Source organism: Suncus etruscus, chromosome 4, assembly GCF_024139225.1.
Source record: "Suncus etruscus isolate mSunEtr1 chromosome 4, mSunEtr1.pri.cur, whole genome shotgun sequence".
Lineage (NCBI taxonomy): Eukaryota > Metazoa > Chordata > Mammalia > Eulipotyphla > Soricidae > Suncus > Suncus etruscus.
This window is the reverse complement of record NC_064851.1, coordinates 104,821,316-104,842,846: the sequence shown is the minus strand read 5'-3', so window position 1 is coordinate 104,842,846 and position 21,531 is coordinate 104,821,316. Positions and strand designations below refer to the sequence as shown.

At 43.3% G+C, this 21,531-nt stretch overlaps 1 protein-coding gene across 1 annotated transcript in view; it reads right to left on the bottom strand.

Moving 5' to 3' along the window:
• Positions 1 to 9,670: 9,670 nt before the first annotated feature.
• The window catches only part of ENPP6 (ectonucleotide pyrophosphatase/phosphodiesterase 6), a 78,273-nt gene continuing 66,412 nt past the window's right edge, over positions 9,671 to 21,531 (bottom strand). Inside the window, exons 7-8 of the mRNA XM_049771429.1 lie at positions 16,882 to 17,005; positions 9,671 to 10,060 (exon numbers count right to left, since the gene is read on the bottom strand). Coding sequence (XP_049627386.1) covers positions 9,855 to 10,060; positions 16,882 to 17,005 — 330 coding nt within the window. The 3' untranslated portion in view covers positions 9,671 to 9,854. The remainder of the gene's footprint in view (positions 10,061 to 16,881; positions 17,006 to 21,531) is intronic.

The window sequence follows — 21,531 nt, the reverse complement described above, 5'->3', positions numbered from 1 at the left end:
CATCCCCAGGTACTCACCTTTGCATAGAAGACACATCATACTCAGAAGACATGGAAGGAAAGTCATGGTGATATTGTTGTTCTTCCAGAGGCTGCATCTTGGGAGCAATGAACGTGAATTCCCTCTGCTGTCCTATCCAGGCTGAGGGGGGGATGGCAGTATAGGCTCTTGTTTGGTCTTGTTGAAAAGTCAAATTAAACATGGTGATGACAGAGCTCATTTATCTTTTTTGCCTTTCTTCACGTCTGCCCCACTTCCTTTTGCTCACAGTGATGCATGGAGGGCTGCTGAAAGGCTGGAATAGAAAGCTGGCTCCTGGGTTCCAGGGTCACGCTGTAGGTCATTTGTCAAATCTGTATCTTTCTTTTTTTTTTAAATATAATTTTTATTTTAATCATAGTGGCTTACATATCGTTCACAGTAATATTTCAGGTACATATTTACATTGAATCAGGGGAGTTCCCACCACCGAATTGTCGTCCTTCCACATCCTACCTCCCATATCCTCCACTCTCCTCCCAGGGGCTGCTAGAATGCGTGGTCCCCTCTGTGTCTAGTTATTACTTAGTGGTCTTGTAACTGTTTGGTCTTGGTGCCTTCATTACTGCCCCCTCTAATTGGGATGCGGGACTAGATAGTTCAAGTTATGTGGTTTTATTTGATGAAGAGAAAAGTAATAAAATGGGGTAAAAATCAATTATGCCGACTATGAGCAGAATCATTCTAGAGGCTCTCCTCCTTAGTTTGAGAGACAAAGGGGAAAAAAAGTGAAACATCACAACAGTTCAAAAAAGAGGTATCAAATAAGATATCCAGTGAGCACTGCAGCAATAAAGATATACACCACAAAATTGCCATGGTCATGAGATCGAAAACCATGACCAAATTGCAAAAAGGAAGAAGAGAAAAGAAGAAAGAAAAAGTAAATATATAAATAAAAAAAATTGACCACTACTATGATATCCACCCAAAACAAAGAAATCGACTAAAACTAGATAAAAGAAAAAAAAAAAGATTATTTTGTGCTTTTTTGTCTCTTTTTTTTTCCCCCTCCTGCATAGGCACAGTAAATATTGGGGTCATTTGATACGGGAATCCCCTTGGCCTAAGAGATACAGGGTTTCTCCACCCTTGGAATATATTGTCATGGGATTATCTATAGACTCCTTTCAAGTTCATTTACTCTCCCCTTGGTGCTTTTGTGGTGTATGGAAGACTTCAGCCCCGATTTGAATGATAAATAACAGACCTCTATATCTAGGGTCTCAGTCTGTGACACACAACCTGCATCTTTCTACAAACCCTTTCCTCACCTGGTCTTCAGACTCAGCACTGTCAGGAGCTCCTGGGCACATTCGGGTCATCTCCTGAGCAGAGGGTTGGAACATTCTCACTTCTTTCATTTGTTAAAACTTCTGTTGCTGTATCTGCCAGACACATATAACTGCTTTGCTGTAGACTCGGCTTAGAGAATCCCAAAAGTGAGGAGACACAGTTCTGGGTTTTGACTTAGGTGACAGCCTAAAAAGACTTGCAAAGAAGTGGAGATACATCCACAGAGCTTGTTTTGTCATAAATGAAAGAACGAAAGCATACTAGGCCGGGCTTCACAGAGAAGCTGCTCTATGTAGTATACATGCACGTTTGCTGGAGGGTGGGCACAGAAATCTCAATAATGACAAATAATTGACAAATCTTATCAAAGGCTGAAAGAAAAGAGAGATGGAGAGAGGAAGAAAGAGGGAGGAAGGAGAGAATAAAAGAAGGAAAGAAAAAGAAAGGAAGAACAAAAGAAAGAAAAAAAGTGTGAAGGAGAGAGTGGGGAGAGTGGGAGGACATATAGAAAGGCAGGAAAGCTCTTAACTTCCAAGAAACTATAATCTAATGAGACAAAGAAGAGACATGTCATATATCCATATTTAGCTGGCAAAACAGCTCATGCCAAATAGAATATGTATGAATTCAGGGAAGTAGAAATACAGGTAAGTGTGAGCTACTACATTTCTCTGTGCTAAAATCAAAGTGAAGTATTTAATTAGGAAAATGGGATTAAATAAGAAGATCTGCTGCAGGGCTGGAGTGGTGGCGCAAGCAGTAGGGCATTTGCCTTGCATGCACTAACCTAGCTAGGACTGACTGCGATTTTATCCCCTGGCATCCTATATGGTCCCCCAAACAAGGAGCGATATCTGAGCGCATAGCCAGGAGCAACCCCTGAGTGTCACTGGGCGTGCCCCACCCTCCCGCAAAAAAGAAGATCCGCTGCGATTTTTGTAATAGGGCAGTAGGAACTTTGAAAAGTATGTCTGGGGAAAGTTTCTAATAATGGGTGGGTAAATCTATGACAAATGTCTCCTGAAACTTATGTGCTAGGGGTTGGCAAGTTGAATTCAGACATGGACCACTCTTCTCAATGGAGTTTCCAGTGAGAAAAAAGACAGTATTCGATAATAATGTTTAAAGAAAGACACAAGTGAGTGTCAGGTGAGTGCCAGGATTGAGGTGGAAAGGGGTGTTTGTTTAGCTACACTGAATGGAGTCAGGGGTTCTATAAGGAAACAGCATCTATATTGAGCTGTAAAGGGAATGAGGAGGAGGTATCCAGGAGAGGAGAAAGGGTGTAAGTGAAGTGCTGGAGAAATAGAAGGGGAAGGGAAGGGAAGAGCAAGTCACAGCCCAGTGGGAAATACTGCATCCCTACTCTTATTTATAAAGACAAAAAAATAGAAAGTGTGGCTGAGTGTGTTGGAGAAACCAGAACTTTCAAGCCTGGTCCAGACAAGTTGAAACAATTTGGAAGCTTCTCCAACCAGATTTGGTTAAGAGTTTCCATTGGACTCAGTGATTCCCCTTATGGAGCATTCTCAAGAGAAAAGAAAGTCCCAATTCTGTGATCAGAGAAGCATTTTCCATACAACCCTTAACCTGGAACAGAACAAATGTTTATGAATAAATAAAATGGAATATTTTTTGGAAATACAAAGAATGAAGTAGTGATAAAAATGTTTTAATCTATTTATTTATTTGTTTACTTATTTATTTTGGATTTTGGTTCACTCCTGATGTGTTTAAGTGATACTTCTGACTCTGCACTCAGAAATCACTTGGTGGACTCTAGGGACCATATGGGATGCCGGGGATTGAACTTGGATTGACTGCATGCGAGGCAAATACCTTCCCTTCTGAAATATCTCTCTGATCCTGTGAAATAGTGATTTATGCAGCCACTTTGCTAACTCTATGCTAAGTTGAAAAACTAGCCACACACACACACACACACACACACACAAAATCTCGGGTTCTTTGTGGGATCTCCAGATCTCCAGGAATCAGAGAGACACTTTCTCTCTAGAGGGTTTTACTACTCTACTCATTCCAAGAGGAAGGTCCTGGTTGATCTGCCGATACTGAAGATGAATGAAATAAAAGAGCCTCAAATTAGTGCTGAGATGCACTTTCTTAGCCCATAAACCTAATCTTCAAGACACACTTCCATTCCGTTCTTAGGAGCGAAGTATAAATATGGAGCCCTAAAGGATTTCCTTGCTAGATGAAGAGATTCCTAAGTGAAAAGTTCTAATTCTTTCTTTGAAAGGGATTTGGGGTTCTCCATCTGATGTGAATTTGGGCATGGTGGTGCTTGGCAACTCTTTGGACTTTTGAGTGGTATGATGATACCATACTTAGAGATGCAGCGGCTCCAACAAGTCTTTTGTTTGGGGGACACACAGGTGGTTCTCAGGGTACTTTTTAATTTTTTGTCTCTTTGTCTTATATTGAACCCAGACCTCTCCCATGCAAAGCCAGCACACAGACCACACTTGTCAGCCATAGTTACCTAAGATTTGGGCTTGCTCTTCTAAGAGATGAGTTCTGAGTTCTAAATGAGTTCTCGTGAAACTTGGGATTCCTTTCAGCAATTTCACTCCAGGGGCAAGGGTGACAGGGGCCTCCCAGACTAATCCCAGTCAGACCACACTTCCAGCTATGCAAACCAAAGAAGACATATAAGAAAGTTTGCTTCTCACATACCACATCTTATAGGACTAAGATCCCCAACTGTGCTATAAGACAACTCTGTATGCATTTCAGTGACAGGGCACTGTGAATCGCCAGAGATTTCCAAGTGTTACTGTGTTTAATCTGGTTAAGCAATTTTTTGAGAGACCAAAGTCAGTTCTCCTTACCTGCTAGAGAAAAAGGAGGTGATAGTTTCAGTAGGCTGGTTAGAAAACACTTAAAATTGATTCTCAGGTATATGCTACAAAACAGATATCCATATGTTGCTTTGAATTCACAAAATCACACTTAGAACAACAGCACCACCAAAGTTTTGTAAATGACCACAAGATTTATTGAATAAAATAAAAAAAGAAATTAAGTGTCACCAAAGAGATTTGTTTATGTTGACCTAATCTTTCTCTTTGTCTTTACTTTTTCAAATTAAATAAATTTTCACATTGGATTTACTATCTGTACTTATCACTCAATTGGTAATACATTTGTCCTTTATTTCATGCATTAAGGACTTTGCATCCCAGGATTATAAAAACTTGACTTCAAGAAGAAAGGAGGGAAGGAAAGAGGGTTGAGTTAAAATGTGCTAAACAGGGGCCGGCGAGGTGGCGCTAGAGGTAAGATGTCTGCCTTGCAAGCGCTATCCAAGGAAGGACCGCGGTTTGATCCCCCACCGTCCCATATGGTGCCCCCAAGCCAGGGGCAATTTCTGAGCGCTTAGCCAGGAGTAACTCCTGAGCATCAAATGGGTGTGGCCCCCCCAAAAAAAAACCAAAAAAAAATGCTAAACATATTTTTATTGAGAAATATATATGAAATGGCTTACATAGGAATTAATTCACACACAGCATAATTCATCTAGTTAGGTTTACGACTCTAGTGTACTTATAAGCTATACTTTACAACAATAAAATTTCTAACAGTTCTTTCTCTCTTCCCAAAGACTCCATACCCACCTGCTCATCACTGCCTAATGAGCTCATCTCTTCATGTCTTCCAGCACCACCCCAACCCCCACATCTTGTCTCTGCAGTTGTACCTATCTGAAATATTCTTAAAACCGGAAAAACAGAGACCAGGAAGATTGTTCAGTGGTTAGGGCTTCAATCTTGACATATGCTGAAACCCAACAAATTCATGGTCTGGAGTGATAGCACAGTGAGTAGGGTGTTTGCTTTGCATGTGGCTGACCTGGGTATCCCATATGGTCCCCTAAACACCACCAGAAATAACCCATGAGCACAGATTCAGGAGCACTATCTGAGCTCACCCTGAGCACTAACTGCCAAGTGTGGCCAAGAAACATAAAAACAAACAAAGACCTAGAAAATTCAAATTCAAATCCTGGCACGAAGGTTGTCTTCCTCATACCTGCTACACTACTAGGTATATAGAGTGTTGGTGGTTCCTGGCATTGCAGGGCCAGCACAATGACCTACCACTGACCCAATCCAGTTGGCTCAGTGTCACCCAAAGTATAGCCCACAAACTGAGCAAACTAATCTTTCACTAACCACACTTAGAGCAAGTAGAATATTTCTGGGGAAAACAATGAAATGTTAAGTAGAGATCAAAGAAAATACTTTTAGATGTGATAAAACCACTGAATATGGCTTTATTAGTATGCAATTTGATTCAATACAAAGCACATGTGGTCCATAATTTTTGTAAACATCTAGTCTCTAGATTTAAGTGATGTTTACAGTGGATGATTTCCAGGAAGGTACTGAGTGATTTTTCCCTCTGATAAGTTTGGGAACTTTTTTATAGTTTGAGCACTATCAAATAAATTTGAGAACCTCAGCTCTGAATCTTAAAGAAATTGCCAGTGTGGCCAAAAAGTAAATATAGCACTTTTGGGACTGTTGACTGTTACAGGAAGGGTTTCTGTAAGTGAATTTTGGATATGAATTAGTTCATCTCTAAATCCCACACATTCCTATACTTGTACACTAGGTTGGATTGATGGTGAAGGGAAGAATTGATAAGGGAAAAGTTCAGGCCAAAATATTGATATTTAGAAGATACCTCAAAATATGATCATTGCTATGTGAGCATTTTGAATTTAATGGTGCGTACATTGTGGATAAGATCTTATATAAAGTATCTCTCTAGCTATTCAGATAAATGTTGAGTGTAGTTAAAACTACTATAATGCTTATATATAACTTGAAGAAGTTGCTGGGGAATATCCATAGAAAGGAAATTGGTAAACCATCTCTTCAAACAATATATTCCTTATGCGTTAGGCTGAGGGAGGTAGAGGGGAAGAAATTGGGAAAGTTGTTTTCTGGGATTTAGTAAAAACTTTCAGCTTATTTGCTCCCCTAAACTTTATTTACATTTTATCTATAACTTTTATGTATGTACTGTGTATAAATTGGGCAAATGGGTCCTGATTTTTAATACTTAGTCTCCAAATACTAAAGAGGTTGCCAATGTATAACAAAAGTAGAGTTAATAAACTAATACATTTTGCACACTTTGTGTTAAAATTCATCCAAAGACTTTTGAAAATGAAATTGCACTTACTCTCAGAAGGGGTTGGTGATAGAAAAAAAGAATGGGAGAAGGATTTTAGACCTCAAAGAAGACTTATTCTTCTTTGGAATATGACCATTGTTACATGTGTGTGGTTTATTCAACACTACTATGCTTATAGAAGACAAACTAAGTTCTTATTTGAAATATCTAGTCTTTCTAGATGTTTAGAAGTGCACAAAGTATGTTAAAAGTAGAGGTAGTAAAATTCACCCATTTTATAGATACATTTTTGTTAAAATACATTAAAGATATTCTTTTGGAAATAGAATGACAAGAATATAAAAAGTGCTTCTGAACAGTTCACATTTGTGGTCATTCAGAGAGGGAGGAAAAAAAGCACAAAGGGCCTTAGAATAATATGTTTTTAGTTAAGCAAGATTAGCTTTTGTCCCTTATGTCTGTACTTTTTTTTTAAATAATTTTTATTGAGACCAATGTGAATTACAAGTCTTTAACAGTTATATTTAAGGTACATAGTGACAATGAATTAGGGCTCCACCAGCATTGATTTCCCTCCACCACTGTTCCCAGCATGCATCCTATATCTTCACCCTTAGTTTTCTGGACTGCTAGTGTAACAGGTCCCTTTCGTGTATAACTTGATGTTGTTTGGGTCTCTTGATTCTGTTGTCATTGATTTTGGGTTGGGTATTTAGTTCTGACCATTTTTTATTTCCATTCAATGCTCATGAGACATCTTTGCCCTGGTACCATCCACTTTTTTTCTTAATTTGTAGAAAGACATAGAAATAAGAGGCAGAATAATATGATTCATGTTCTTTGGTTCTGTTAAAAGAAAAAGAAGAAAAAAGCAGGAGCCCCTCTCTAGAAGCTATAAATATAAATTTAAAAGAAGAAAAAAGAAAAAGAAAGAAAAAAAAATGAAAGGCTGGTGTGGCAAGGGTTTTTGTTTGTTTGTTTATTTGTTGCATATGCATAGTAAGTGTTGGGTAAATTAGAAAGAAAATGCCCTTGGCTTAAGAGATACAGGGAGTCTCCACCCTTAAAGCATACTGTCAGGAGACCAACTACAGGCTCTGGACATGTTCATTGTTGAACCCCAAGGTCTTTCTTTATGGTGCCAGGGAACATTCTGCTCAATTGTGCTTGTCATAGGCAGTCCTCTGTAATTAGAGATCTTGGTTTTTGCACAGATCCTAGGACAAAGTCTAGGACAGAGTCTTTATGGTTCCAGAAGTTCTGCCCAGTCACGGTTGTTGTAGTCAATCTTCTGTAATTAGTGATTTTGTTTTTTGCACAGCTCAAGGACAAAGTGTCTTCTCATTTCATCTCACTATTAGGTGATGAGGTAAGGCACCCTGCCCTTAGATCAAGTTGTTGCTGTTTCCTCATTATCAGGATGTCATATGAACCTACCCTGATGCAAATTGGTGCCAGAGTGATATTAGGAACTCCCACAAGGGGAATTTGATTCTTGGTACTGCTGCAGGGAACTACCAGTTCTAAGATTGAGATCTGGGGTTTGGGATTGGACGGTCTAAATTAAATCCCCATGTCATGTTTGTATTTTGCATTATTTAGTTGTGCATATATAGTGTATATAAAGGACAGATGTCCTAAATCACAACATCTAGTCTTTCTAGATGTTTAAGAGGTTGCCTGTGTAAAAAAAAGTTAAACAAATATTCTATATATTTTGTTAAAAATCAAAGTAAATAAATAGTAAAACAATTTGAGAAAGTGAGATTGTTGATATCCACTTAGAATTATATTTGTTTTACAACCTGTCCTCTGGGTTGAATGGGTTAAGAAGAGACAAAATTCTAGGCTAGAAGGGCCAATGTGATAGCACAGAAGATAGAGTGTTTGCCTTGCATGCAGTCAATCCAGCTTTGATCCATGGCACTCTCTATGGTCTCCCAAGTCTGCCACTAGTGATCAGTTCCTGAGCACTGCTGGGTGTGGCCCCAATCCCCAACTTTTAATTTAATTTAATTTAATCTTTTAAAAACTATTCTAGGTTAGACAGTCTTATGTAGAAGGTATTCAGATTACAGTGAACAAAGAACAGACATTCTAGTTGGAAACATCTAGTCTTTTTTTTTTTTTTTTTTTTGGTTTTTGGGCCACACCCGTTTGACGCTCAGGGGTTACTCCTGGCTATGTGCTCAGAAATCGCCCCTGGCTTGGGGGGACCATATGGGACGCCTGGGGATCGAACCGCGGTCCGTTCCTTGGCTAGCGCTTGTAAGGCAGACACCTTACCTCTAGCGCCACCTTCCCGGCCCCGGAAACATCTAGTCTTATAGGTGTTTGAAAATATATAACTTTTTAAAGTAGAGAAAAGGGGGCCAGAGTGACAGTACAGCAGGCAAGGCATTTGCCTTGCACGTAGCTGGCCTGGGTTTAATACCTGGCATCCCAAATGGTTCCCTGAGCCTTCTAGGAGTGGTTCCTGAGAGTAGAGTTAGAAGTAACCCCTGTGTACCACCAGGAGTGACCCAAAACTTAAAATATAAAAAGAAACTAGCATAAAACTATAAGAATATTTGTTTCTGGGAATGGAACCATTAAAGGATTTCTTGGAGGAGTCCTGACTGTTGGGGAAGTGTTTCTTAAATCAAGGCTCCCTTAGGGAGGGAGCCCCATGATTCCCTTTTGTTCTGAGAATTCTCTAGTGCTTAGTGACTTTGATTATTTGGTGGCTCAGGTAAGCTATCGCCTTCCTGGGACTTTGTGCAAGAAGCAACATTTTTCCACCAGAGCAGCTGATGATGCCTATTTTGCTTTCCTGTGGAGGAAAGGATCCTTGGAGCTCTGTGGCCTCTGGCTGAAGGACAAGGACACTGCTGGTGTGGACAGAGAACTCAACAACTCTCCAGGAAGAATTCCCCTCCACAAAGAGCTAGATATTTTCTTATTGCTAAAGAAAAAACAAGTTATTTTTAAAAAAATTTTTTTATTTGTCTTTTTTTGCTGTTATTTTGGAGCCACACCTGGCAGTGATCAGGGATTACTCCTGGCTCTGTGCTCAGGGATCATTCCTGGCAATGCTCAGGGAACCCTTTAGGATGTTGGAGATTGAACCTATGTAGGTCACATGAAAGGCAAATGCTCTCCCTGCTGTGCTATCGTTCAAGTCTCATTATTATTTTTAAAGTTGAGAATTTCCGATATCACCTCCCAGAACAACAACAGCTTCATGATTTTCATTGTCTTGATTATGTGCAGGAAGCGACTCAAATTTCCAATAGGAAAGTCAAGTCTAAAGCTTTCTTTTGCCACAGCCCCTCTGCTTGGTGCCCAGGGGAATACAAAAAAATTGAGGGCAGCTATGCAAATAACCAGAGGAAGATCCAGGCCAGGGCCCAGCCACCCAGCGAGGAAGGCACAGCTGAGCTCGCCCCGTCCCGGAGCATGCATGCCACTCTGGACCAGGAGCCATTGTTGGGCAAAGGTGTGATGCCCATCACTCTGCACATGACGTTGTAGACATCCACTGACCTGATGGGGGCAGCACGATAGTTGGCTTTAAAATCTGCAAGGGAAAGGGAAACAAACGGAGTGGTCAAGAAGAGAGGGATGGGGGACACAGCAGCACGTGGGCAGAAACTCTTCCTCCTCTTCTTCCTCCTCCTCTTCTTCTCTCGGGTATGGCCAAACCCCTGAGACTTCAGCTTCAGGTCAAGAAAAAAAAGTGAATTTCTGGGGCCGGAGAGATAGCAAAGAGGTAAGGAGTTTGTCCTGCATGCAGAAGGACGGTGGTTCGAATCCCGGCATCTCATATGGTCCTCCGTGCCTGCCAGGGGCGATTTCTGAGCATAGAGCCAGGAGTAACCCCTGAGCGCTGCCGGGTGTGACCAAACAAACAAACAAACAAAAAAGTGAATTTCTGCAGTCAGTTCAATGCACTGTTGCTTGCATAGCTGTGATGACAGTACTTTCTAGAGGAACCACTGGAAGTTCCCCCCTTTGCCAGAGCCCTGAAGAGTAGGAGAGGTCCCTGCTTATGCTGATAAACTTCCTTGAATCGTCTCCCCATGATGTGGTCCCCTTATCTCCCAGAACATTCCTCTAGCAGACACTGACTGCCAGCCTCACTGTGGATGTTTTCAGAAATGCCACAGCCACTGAAGGGTGGGTCCCCCCTTGAACTGGGTGGAATAGAAACCTCTGTTTTCTTGGAGCTGCCGAACTCAGCAGCAACAAGTTTTCTGAAATACACTTGAAGGATCATTGGAACATTCCTGGGAATCGTACTCTGACAAATAAAAAGAATAAAGCATGTGAAAAGGAAATGAATGGGATTGAGTTGGGATTCTGGGACCAAGTGGAGAAGGCTCTAAGAGAACAGGAAGAAGCACTCAGAGGTGGTGCCAAGCTTTGAGGGAGGCAGGAACAGTAAGAAGGACCCACACTTGCCCATCATAGCTTGAAAGAAAAGGCAACTCCAGCAAGATGGTGTCTTCCCACAAAAGGCAGAGATGTGGAATGGAATCATTTGTTTAAAGAACAAATAGAAGAGTTTAGTCAGACACATCTTAGGCTCAAAACCAAAGCTTTCAGCAGAGAAACCCAAGGTACATGAAGGTGGAATTCAAGAAGGAGGTCTTACACACTGTGGATTTAAGAAAAATAAGAGATAGTATGTTAATAATATTCAGAGACAATAGAGATCAGGGCTGGAAGGAACAGCCATGATATAATGTTTACCACAAATAGCAGTGAGTGCGGTTAGAGAAATAATACACTAACAACTATCATGACAATAGTGAGTAGTGAGTGAGATAAGTAGAATGTCTGTCTTGAATACAGGCAGGAGGTGGGGAAGGAGGGAAATGGAGGTATTGGTGTGAAGGTTGCAATGGTGAAGGGGTGTGTATATGTTTCTTTTAATAACTGAAACCCTACTACAAACATGTTTGTAATCATGGTGCTTAAATAAAGATATTATTAAAAAAGGAGATTTTAGATTTAACAAACAATAAAGGCTAATGTATGTGCTTTAAGACTCTTTTTTCTCCCAAAAAAGAAGGGGTGGTAAAGCCAAGTTTCCTGCCTTTGGAAAAATAATCATCATAATGGCTTTGCTAAAGTGATCACATACACTTTACTTAAAAACAAATAAACATGCAAACTAACTGACAGTAACAGAAGTTGAGTGAACTCAGTACCAGGTTCTGATCTAGCATTAGCCCAAAATGATGCCTCTGGAAAAACAGTTACACAGGAAACTTGACTCAAAGTAGATGAAACTCACTCTGTACGGGGTGGGCTCACTCACTTTGGAATTAAAGTTGACTATTAGAATCAATAGATATATGGGCACTCCAACCAGCCTCCACCCCCTTTTAGCTGGGTCACTTCAGAAAATAAATGTGAAAATGGTGCTAAATTCTAGCTCCAGGCACACTGGGTGGTTGTTAATAACATGGAGAAAAAGTTCCCACAAGCAGATGATGAGTTAAAAATATTCCTCTCTGACCAGATATAGATGGTAAGATACTTGCCTTTCATGCAGTTAACCTGTGTGTGATCCCTGGCACTGTGAGCATAGCAGGGTATTGGAGAAGGAGGAGGAGACGAGGAGAAAGAAGAGGAGGAGGAGGAAAAAGAGGAAGAAAGAAGAAGAAGAGGAGGAGGAGGAGGAGGACAAGGAGGAGGAGAGAAAGAGGAGAAAGAAAAAGAAAAGAAGGGGCCAGAGAGATAGCATGGAGGTAAGGCATTTGCCTTGCATGCAGAAGTACAGTGGTTCGAATCCCGGCATCCCATATGGTCCCCCAAGCTGCCAGGAGCAACTTCTGAGTGTAGAGCCAGGAGTAACCCCTGAGCGCTGCCAGGTGTGACCCAAAAACCAAAAAGAAAAGAAAAATGAGAGAGAAAGAGGAAAGGGAAAAGGGAGAAAAAGAGAAGATAAAGGTGGGAAAGAGAAAGAGAGAAAGAAGTAGAAGAGAAAAGAAAGAAAGAAAGAAAGAAAGAAAGAAAGAAAGAAAGAAAGAAAGAAAGAAAGAAAGAAAGAAAGAAAGGGAGGGAGGGAGGGGCCACAGAGATAGCATGAAGGTAAGGCATTTGCCTTGCATGTAGAAGGTCGATGGTTTGAATCCCAGTATCCCATATGGTCCCCTGAGCCTGCCAGGAGTGATTTCTGAGTGCTGAGCCAGGAGTAACCCCTGAACGCTTCTGGGTGTGACCCCCAAAACCAAAAAATTAATAAAAAATAAAAAAAAGAAAGGGAAAGAGAAAGGGAGTGACAAAGCAACATGAAAAGAAAGGAAAAGAGAGGGAAGATATAAAGGAGGGAGAAAAGGGGAGAGAAAAAAGAAAGGAAGAAAAAGGTAGAAAGAAAAGAGCTGGGGGCCGGGCGGTGGCGCTGGAGGTAAGGTGCCTGCCTTGCCTGCGCTAGCCTAGGACGGACCGCGGTTCGATCCCCCGGCGTCCCATATAGTCCCCCAAGAAGCCAGGAGCAACTTCTGAGCGCATAGCCAGGAGTAACCCCTGAGCGTCACAGGGTGTGGCCCAAAAAACCAAAAAAAAAAAAAAAAAAAAAAAAAGAAAAGAAAAGAGCTCTCTTTCCTCTCTCCTCTCTCCCCTTCTCCTCTCTCCTCCGCTCCCCTCTCTTCTCTCTCCTCTCCCTTCTTCTTCTTGCCTTTCCTCTCTTTCCCCCTCTCTTCTTTTTCTCCACTCCCTTCCCTTTCTCTTCCTTCCCTCCCTCCCTTTTTCTCTCCTCCCCTACCCTCCTCTCCTCTCCTCCTTCCTCTCTCCTCTCCTCTCAAAAAAGAAGAGAAATAACAAAGAGAAACAAAAAGAAAAGAAAAGGAAGACAGAAAGACAAAGAAAATGAAAGAAAGATAAAGAAAGACAGAAAGACAAAGAAAGAAAGAAATTGAAAGAAGAAAAGCAATATTCCTCTTGAGAATTATTTGTAGATTTATTCTCTCTCTCTCTCTCTCTCTCTCTCTCTCTCTCTCTCTCTCTCTCTCTCTCTCTCTCTCTCATATTAATTTGGCCCAGCAGGCCTTAAGAAGAAACAGCCCTAAGAACAAGTTTACCTCCTGGTTAGAAGCCGAGGGGCTCCCGGGAGAACAGGCACTTTCCCACCAAGGCTGATGGTGTATTAGAAGCTGCAGAAACAGCCACTACAGGCTGAGATATCAAGCAGGGTCCCACCGAGACCTGCAGCCTCTCTCCCTCCCTTTGCTGTCAGGGCCCCCCATATGTGATGTCACACTGACTGCACTCCACCAAGGCAGCCCTATCCTTGTCATGTACATGCCTGCCCAGGGGGTGGGGATAATGATGAACCCGAAATATCCTACCCTTCCCTTCAAACCTCCGCCTCATCCATACTTGGCAGAAAAATCTGAGATCAGGTGCTGTTGATAAAAATGTTCAATGTGAGTTTATGTATATTTATGTACATTGGAAGCAAAACCTTATGCAGGACATATAAGCAAGAAGGAATGAGTTTTCTTGTTTCTTCCATTTAGCTCAGGCTCACCAGTCAGCAGGCTTGAGTCTTGTCGGCCTAATCAGAGGAATGAGTTCTGGAATTTTCTGGAAAATTCTGGAATTTTCTAGAAGATACCTTAACCAACCTGGATGAGCCCAGCCATGCTTCCAGTTGCTCCAGATGACCTATGGAAACTGAACTGGAAATTCGTGTTATTTCTGTGGACTTAAACTAGGTGGTTATTCAGAATCTGTTTCTCTTGACCTGCGAGGACCTGGCCACAGGGTCACCTCCAGTTTTGTGGCTGGCAGAGCAATGCACAGTCACTCAACTCACTTGTTATCTTTTATCTTGAATGTGGAGTTATGGAGTTAGTTCTCTGGGGGCAGGATTAGGTAGTTCAAAGTAGAAACTGGTGTGTGTGTGTGTGTGTGAGAGAGAGAGAGAGAGAGAGGAGAGAGAGAGAGAGAGAGGAGAGAGAGAGAGAGGAGAGAGAGAGAGAGAGAGGAGAGAGAGAGAGAGGAGAGAGAGAGAGAGAGAGAGAGAGAGAGAGAGAGAGAGAGAGATTTCTGCAGAATGATGATCCTTTCTCTAGGCTAGCCCAGGTATCCCAGCATCTACTCAGCCATGTGATGCCCAACTTCCTCCCAAAGCAAGAGGCCCCCCCAACAATTAACAAGGTGGGGGTAGGGAATGCTTTTTCATCACAGGGTGCAGCTAGATAGCTATGAAAGGCCTAGCTCTTAAATTTTCTTCTGAGTAAACAGTCTGTGGGTAAAACTATTCAATCTTTCATGAGAATTGGAGCCAGCTATGTGATGGTTTCAGGGTGGCTCTCTGGGCCTTATCTGCCTGGAAACACTTTTGTAATTAGCCCCCTCCCCAAGTACCCCGTGCATTTTCACCAGGGCTCAACTCTCTCCATAAAACACTCCAGCTTTTAGTTTTAAAGGCACATCGATGGAGGCTTTTCGTTAATGGACAAAATCTCCGTGTTGAATTGAACTTGCAGCTAATGCAGCTTGGGGTACTTTGTTTGATTTGGGGGGAGGATTGGTGGCTCCATTTGTTTCTATGCCCGAGTCACTTTGCTCATAAACACTCCTTTAACTGACAATTGGTTTGCATTCATGGCCTGATTTCTCTCTTGTGGGGGAAAAAAGAGGAGGCCCGGGTTTGGAATGAAAGCCCCACTTTCTAATGTTCCCTAAAAAAAGACTTCAGCTCTGAAATGCTGCCAACTGAATCTTGTCAGTTGACTTTGACCAAGTTCTCCAGGCTCCATCCCTAATTCATTTAGATACTAGTAGAGATCTGCAGAGATGCCTCAGGATTGGCTGCGGGAGGCAGCATTAAGAGTGACTGTTGATTGACTGCTACATGCTCGTCCACCACCCTCTAAACTCTTTCTTGGCCCATGTTATGAACCTGGTTCCTGTACTTGCTCCTGACTCAGGTGTGCCCAGACCATGAACCAGAGGTGGCAGAGGATTTGGATCAATTTTCTTCCTAAACTCAGGTCCTGTAAATACCCCATGGTTGGTGCAGAAATGAAAACTTGGTACTATTTCACAGCTTTTTTTGGGGGGGATGGGTGGGTGCACACTCAGTGACGCTCAGAGTGTTACTCCTGGCTATGTGCTTAGAAATCACTCCTGGCTTGGGGGACCATATGGGACTCGAGGGATCGAACCGAGGTCTGTCCTGAGTCAGCTGTGTGCAAGACAAATGCCATACCACTGTGCTATTGCTCTGGTCCCGTCTTCACAGCTTTTGAAAGCTGGAGAATGGAACAAGATGGGTTGACTGTCTACTTACTTATCTGCTATGGCCTGGAAGAGCAGGGCCATTGGGAGCATCAGCTCTAATCTATAGTGTGTGAAGTTTCAAGGGCTGAACCATGCTGCTGCCCAACTTCTAGAATCAGGGGGCTTACCCAGTCCAATAAAGATAGTGGGCACAGTCAGAGGAAGAGTCATGCAGAACTAGTCAAAGATGATGGTTATGGAAAGCTTCCTGCACTACCCTCCCCCACTTTGATTTTAGGGGTGGTGCAGTTCACAGTAGGATTCTACCAAGCATTTTGTTGTTGTTGTTTTTGGGCCACACTGGTGATGCTCAGGGGTTACTCCTGGCTATGCACTCAGAAATCACTCCTGGCTTGGGAGACCATATGGGACCCTGGGAGATCAAACTGCAGTCCGTCCTAGACTAGAGCATGCAAGGCAGATACCTTACTGCTTTCAACACCTCTCCAGCTCCCTACCAAGCATTTAATACAATTTCCCACAATGTCCAAGATGTACTCAGAAAACAACCAAAGCAAGGCATCAAATCCTCCCTTTTCACCTCCTCTCTCCTCTGGTTCTATGGTCAATGAAGGCACAAAATTCCCTTTCCTCTAAACGCTTCCTAGTCATTCTGGCTCATTCTCAAAGTCTATTTTGAAGGTCATGGAGCCACCTGTCACTGTGTACATTTCAGCTTCTGACTGGACCCTGAAATAGAAAAGCCCATTGAGGTGGGCGCCCTGGAAGAGAAGGAACGGGAACAGTATGACCCCGGGAAGTGATTCTGTTAATGTTTTGGGGCTCGGTTTTCAGCAACTTGAGGTCCCATCAACTTTTCTGGACATCAGCTAGCTGTGAAATAACATTTGGAGGCATTAGGGTGAAAAAAATAAAAAGAATCGCAAACATGTGGAATACATTTTCTCCACTGCACTCAAAAATTTAAAAGGAAAAGTATGTCAACCGCATTTGCCAAACCCAAGAAGCATTTGAAACGGAGCCAGTAAGTGATGCTTCACGGGACCTGGCTGAGTGGTCTCAGCTTTGCTCCTAAAGATGCTCCTAGGGCCTTTCCTTGGTCTCCACCCTCTGGGAATGCACGATGTGGAGCTCACTTACCTGGGCCAAAGGCCAGGAAGATGCCCCTCATATCCATAAGCTCGTTGTCATATCCATGCCATCCATGCTGCCAGCCTTCCCGCTTGCCAGTGCTATTCATCCAAAAGGGCAGCGTGTCTCGACTCTGAAACCAAACCAGGCAATGAATGCCAGCGAGTACCAGTGATGGCCTGTCTCAACTCTCTACTTCCGGGTCATTAAGATCTGAGCTCCCTTGCCCCAGCTGGCCTGGACCTTAGAGAGAACCCAGTGCTCTGATCAACACTTCAGCGGGAAGGTTATTTCCAGTTTGTTTGCTTTGGGACCACACCCTGTGATGCTCAGGGTTTATGCCTGGGTCTCTAGTAGACGGTCTACACTCAGGGGTTACCTCTGGCAGTGCTCAGAGGACCCTAAAGGATGCCAGAGATTGAACCCTGGTTGTCTGCATGCAAGGCAAGCTCACTTCCTGCTGTGCTAACACTCCAGTCCTGGAAGGTCATTTCTTACTTGGAGCAAAACTCTCAGCCCATTTCAGAGTCACCACAGAGGGCATAGGTGACTCAGAGTGGAGGGTCAGATTTCAGCTCAGGCTAGTTTCTCAAGCCCATCTTGTACCTTGGACACTTTACCTAGCTTTCTTGTCTCAAAATGTCTTTGCTTGCCTAATTCCACTCTAGAGAAGCCCATGTTCTCTCTTGAACACGTACTTCTCTTTCTCTCCTCACATCTCGCTAAATACATTTCAATGAAACCTTTCTTGCTTCAGGGGCCTGAGAAATAACACAGAGGGAAGAGCATTTGCCTTGCATGCAGCTAATCTAAGTTAGATTCCCGGCATCCCATATGGTAAACCCTGAGCCGGCCAGGAATAATTTCTGAGCATAGAGCCAGGAGTAACCCCTGAGTGCTGCTCGATATGATCTTCCCTCTCCCAAATATTTCTTGCTTCACAACACACACACACACACACACACACACACACACACACACACACACACACACACACACACACACACACACACCTTTTCTGGTCTTTGTTCCAGCTTCCTAGGATAGCGAAATCCCTGGCAATTCTCTTGCCCCTCTAAGCAAGTACCTGCCTTCCTTCCCTACAGATATGAAGCTAAGAAACCCCAGAGTAAAACACTAGGTTCCATGATAGGAACTTCCTCCATCATCACATGCTGGGGACAACCATGCCTGCTCGGGGACTTTTGGAGAAGACAGGAATGTGAGATGAGTACCCCGAGAGCAGAAAGTGTTCAATTAATGCCTGTGGGTTGGTCACAAGTGCATCTGAGCTGGGCCACAGGGCAGTGAGCATGACACAGACTGAGTTCCCTCCAGACCACCGTGCTCACTTCTATCTGGCCCTGGAGGGGCCTTTTCCCCTTAAATTTCAGCAATACCCCTTTGAGCACCCCATGTTCTACCTCTCCAGCACCCACTTTGTCCCTCTTTTGGGACCTGTTTGCTGATTTTGTGCTTTTCCAGGGCAGTGGGTTTCATTCCCTTCCTGCATTGCTGATGTGTGAGGGGGCTTTGGGGTTCTGGATCTGTCTGGGTGTGGATACAGCTAGTCCTGATTTAGTCTCCTCCACTCATTTACGGTGCTGTCTTACTCACAACACCAAGGAGGCGGCAATTCCTGGGTACTAGGTAGAACATTATGTGACTATCACGGCACTGAGCCCAGGCCCATCCATACGTGCGTCCTGCCCCAGAGGCGCAGGGCCAGGCCTGAGGAGCATAAGACACCTGCTTGCTGTGAAACTCACTGCTAACATTTCCTCATCGCCAACTCAGCAGTGAAAACCTGAGGCCTGAAGGTGATAGTGGTAAAGGTGTGTGTGTGTGTGTGTGTGTCCTAATGAATCCTGCATAACCTCACTTGCTTTCATCTTACTATCTCCCCATGCCCAGTTGCAGGGCTGGGGAGATAGTACAGAGGGTAGGGCATTTGCTTTGTACAAGGCTGACCCATGTTTTATCCCCAGCACCCCATTCAGTCCCCTTGTGAAGCCTGGAGCAGAAAGAACTCCATTTTGTCAACCTAAAGTTAGGTTTATATTTATTTAAGGCTAACAAGGCTAAGTTTTATGTAAGGGCTAAGTTTCTATCCCAACAATAATAACACAGACCCCAAGGCCCTATAAACCACAATATACCACCTTAGACATCTAGCCATAAAATGATATGATGAAATATCCTAGAAACACCCTAGATAACAGCCAATCAACTTAAAGGGCAAGACTTCCTGATTCTAGCCTTAAATGACCTGGCTTATGACCCTTGGGCAGGATCACCTCCTGTGGGAGATGGCCCTGATCGATCAGTCTGTAGCTGTTGGTTGATAGAATAAAGCTTTGCTTTGCTTTATTTTAATTGTGTGGTCTCGTCCGGACCTTAACACCCCAAACTCACTAGGAGTCATTCCTGAGCACAAAGCTAAGAGTAACTCATGAGCATTGTTAGGAATGATCTAAAATCCTAAAAAAAAAAAAAAAGAAAGAAAAAAGAAAAAGTAAAGGAAAAGAAAATGGTAAGTTGCCCTCCAGAGAGCTGTTTTACTGGACTGAAAAAAAGAGGAAAGAACAATTTTGAGGCATGTTTTGCAAAGTGTTGCCAGGTCTGGGGAGCTGCCAGGGACCCTCCTGAACTCGAATGGCATGTTGAGGTTTTGAAGCTCTTCCCCTCTTCCTTCTCCACTGTGTTTTGGGGTCTCTGTTTGTACTCATACTTTTCCCCCCCATTGCTCCAATGTGGAGCCACATGAAGTGCATGTGTGCAGAGGGGGGAGCTAAAGCTATTGCCTGAGGGGTCTGAGCCCACCCACCCCCGCCCCTACCAGGCAGGGGTCTGCTGCAGGGCACTACCTAGTGGTGTCATCTTGAGGTAGCACCCTGGCATGTAAGTATACCTTGTGAACATCACTGTGAATTGGAAAGTGGAATGTCTGTGTGTGAGTGGTGAGTATCTGCACATATATGTGTTCATGGGGGATGCATGCATGTACATATATGTATACACCTGAGTGTCGAGTACATGGGCAGTGAATACACATGCATAAATGTGTGGCGAGTATACATGCATATATATGTACAGTGAGCATACGTGCATATATATGTGCATGAGTGGTAAGGGTGTGTGTGCGCATGTGTGATGGGTATATTGTGTGGTGAATACATGTGTGCATGTGTGAAGGAAGTACATGTGCATGCGTGGGCACATGAGTGGTGAGTACATCTGCATATGTGTGTATGTAGGTGGCGAGTAAATGCTCATGTATACCATATTTTCTGGTGTATAAAACGACTGGGCAAATAAAATGGCCCCCTACTTTTCCTGTTAAAATATAGGTGTTGGGCTATATTCGCCATTTAAAACTATCTCTCTCTTTTTTTTTTTTTTGTTTTTGTTTTTGTTTCTGGGCCACACCCGGTATTGCTCAGGGGTTACTCCTGGCTGTCTGCTCAGAAATAGCTCCTGGCAGGCACGGGGGACCATATGGGACACTGGGATTCGAGCCAACCACCTTTGGTCCTGGATCGGCTGCTTGCAAGGCAAACGCCGCTGTGCTATCTCTCCAGGCCCAAGACTATCTCTCTTTTAACACACACCAAATAGAAATTAAAAAACATAAGAGAAACAGAATAGAACCCTCAAAGGTAAACGGTATATGTTTAATAAAGCTAGACTTTAGAGTGCCAACAAACATTTTATATTTGTCATGTGTAGTGAGTGGCTGTGATTTTTTAATTGTGATCTGCATCGAGAGCAGGGAGAGCAGGCTCCCCAAGAGCAGCTAGGTGAGGTGCAGTGATTAATAGGACAGCTGGAGGGAGACAGAGTGCCTCCTCTGTGTCCCATACAAGCTGAACAGAGGACTGAGCCCCAGAAAGTTGCATACCAGTGATGACACCCAGTGGCTAGATGGGAGTGAGGTTCAGTAACTCAGCTCCTCTGTGTGCTCTGAAGTTGACTGAGGGATGACACCTTGCAGCTGGGATGCTGCGGTAAGAGGGGGTGGATCACTCGTCCCTGAAGCTGGAGTAAATTTCAACATGCTGTATACCAGCATATAAGATGACCCCCGACATTTAAGAAGTTTTTCATGGGTGAAAAAGTCATCTTATACACAGAAAAATATGGTATGTGTGCACCTGAATGGTGACTAATATGCATATATGTGTGTGAATTGTATTTGTGCGTGTATGTGAGTTCACGCACAAACGTGTGGACATGTAGGCATGTACATGTACATGTGTGCATTTATGTATACTTATGAATGTCTGCATGCGTTCATGTGGAGATGTCTGTATATGTACGGGTGAACGTGTGTCTAAGAGGGTATTGCATGCGTACATGTGTATATTTATGTGTAGGTGAATGTGTCTGTATGTAAGAGGGTGTGCATTTGTGTATGTGTGGGCGAATGTGGTATGTGTCTGATTATGTGCAGAGTGCACATGAGATGCGTGGATGAACAGATGTGGTTGTAAGTTGGGGTGAGTTGGTTGTGAGTGTGTGAAGAAAAATTCTGCAGCCTCTAGGTGGGAAAGGAGCTCCCAGACAGCCCTCCAGTCATGATCTTGGTGACCCCACAGTCGTAAGCAGCCAAACATGCCCTGCCCTGCCCTGACTTGGTCTTGTCCTGTGGCTGCTACC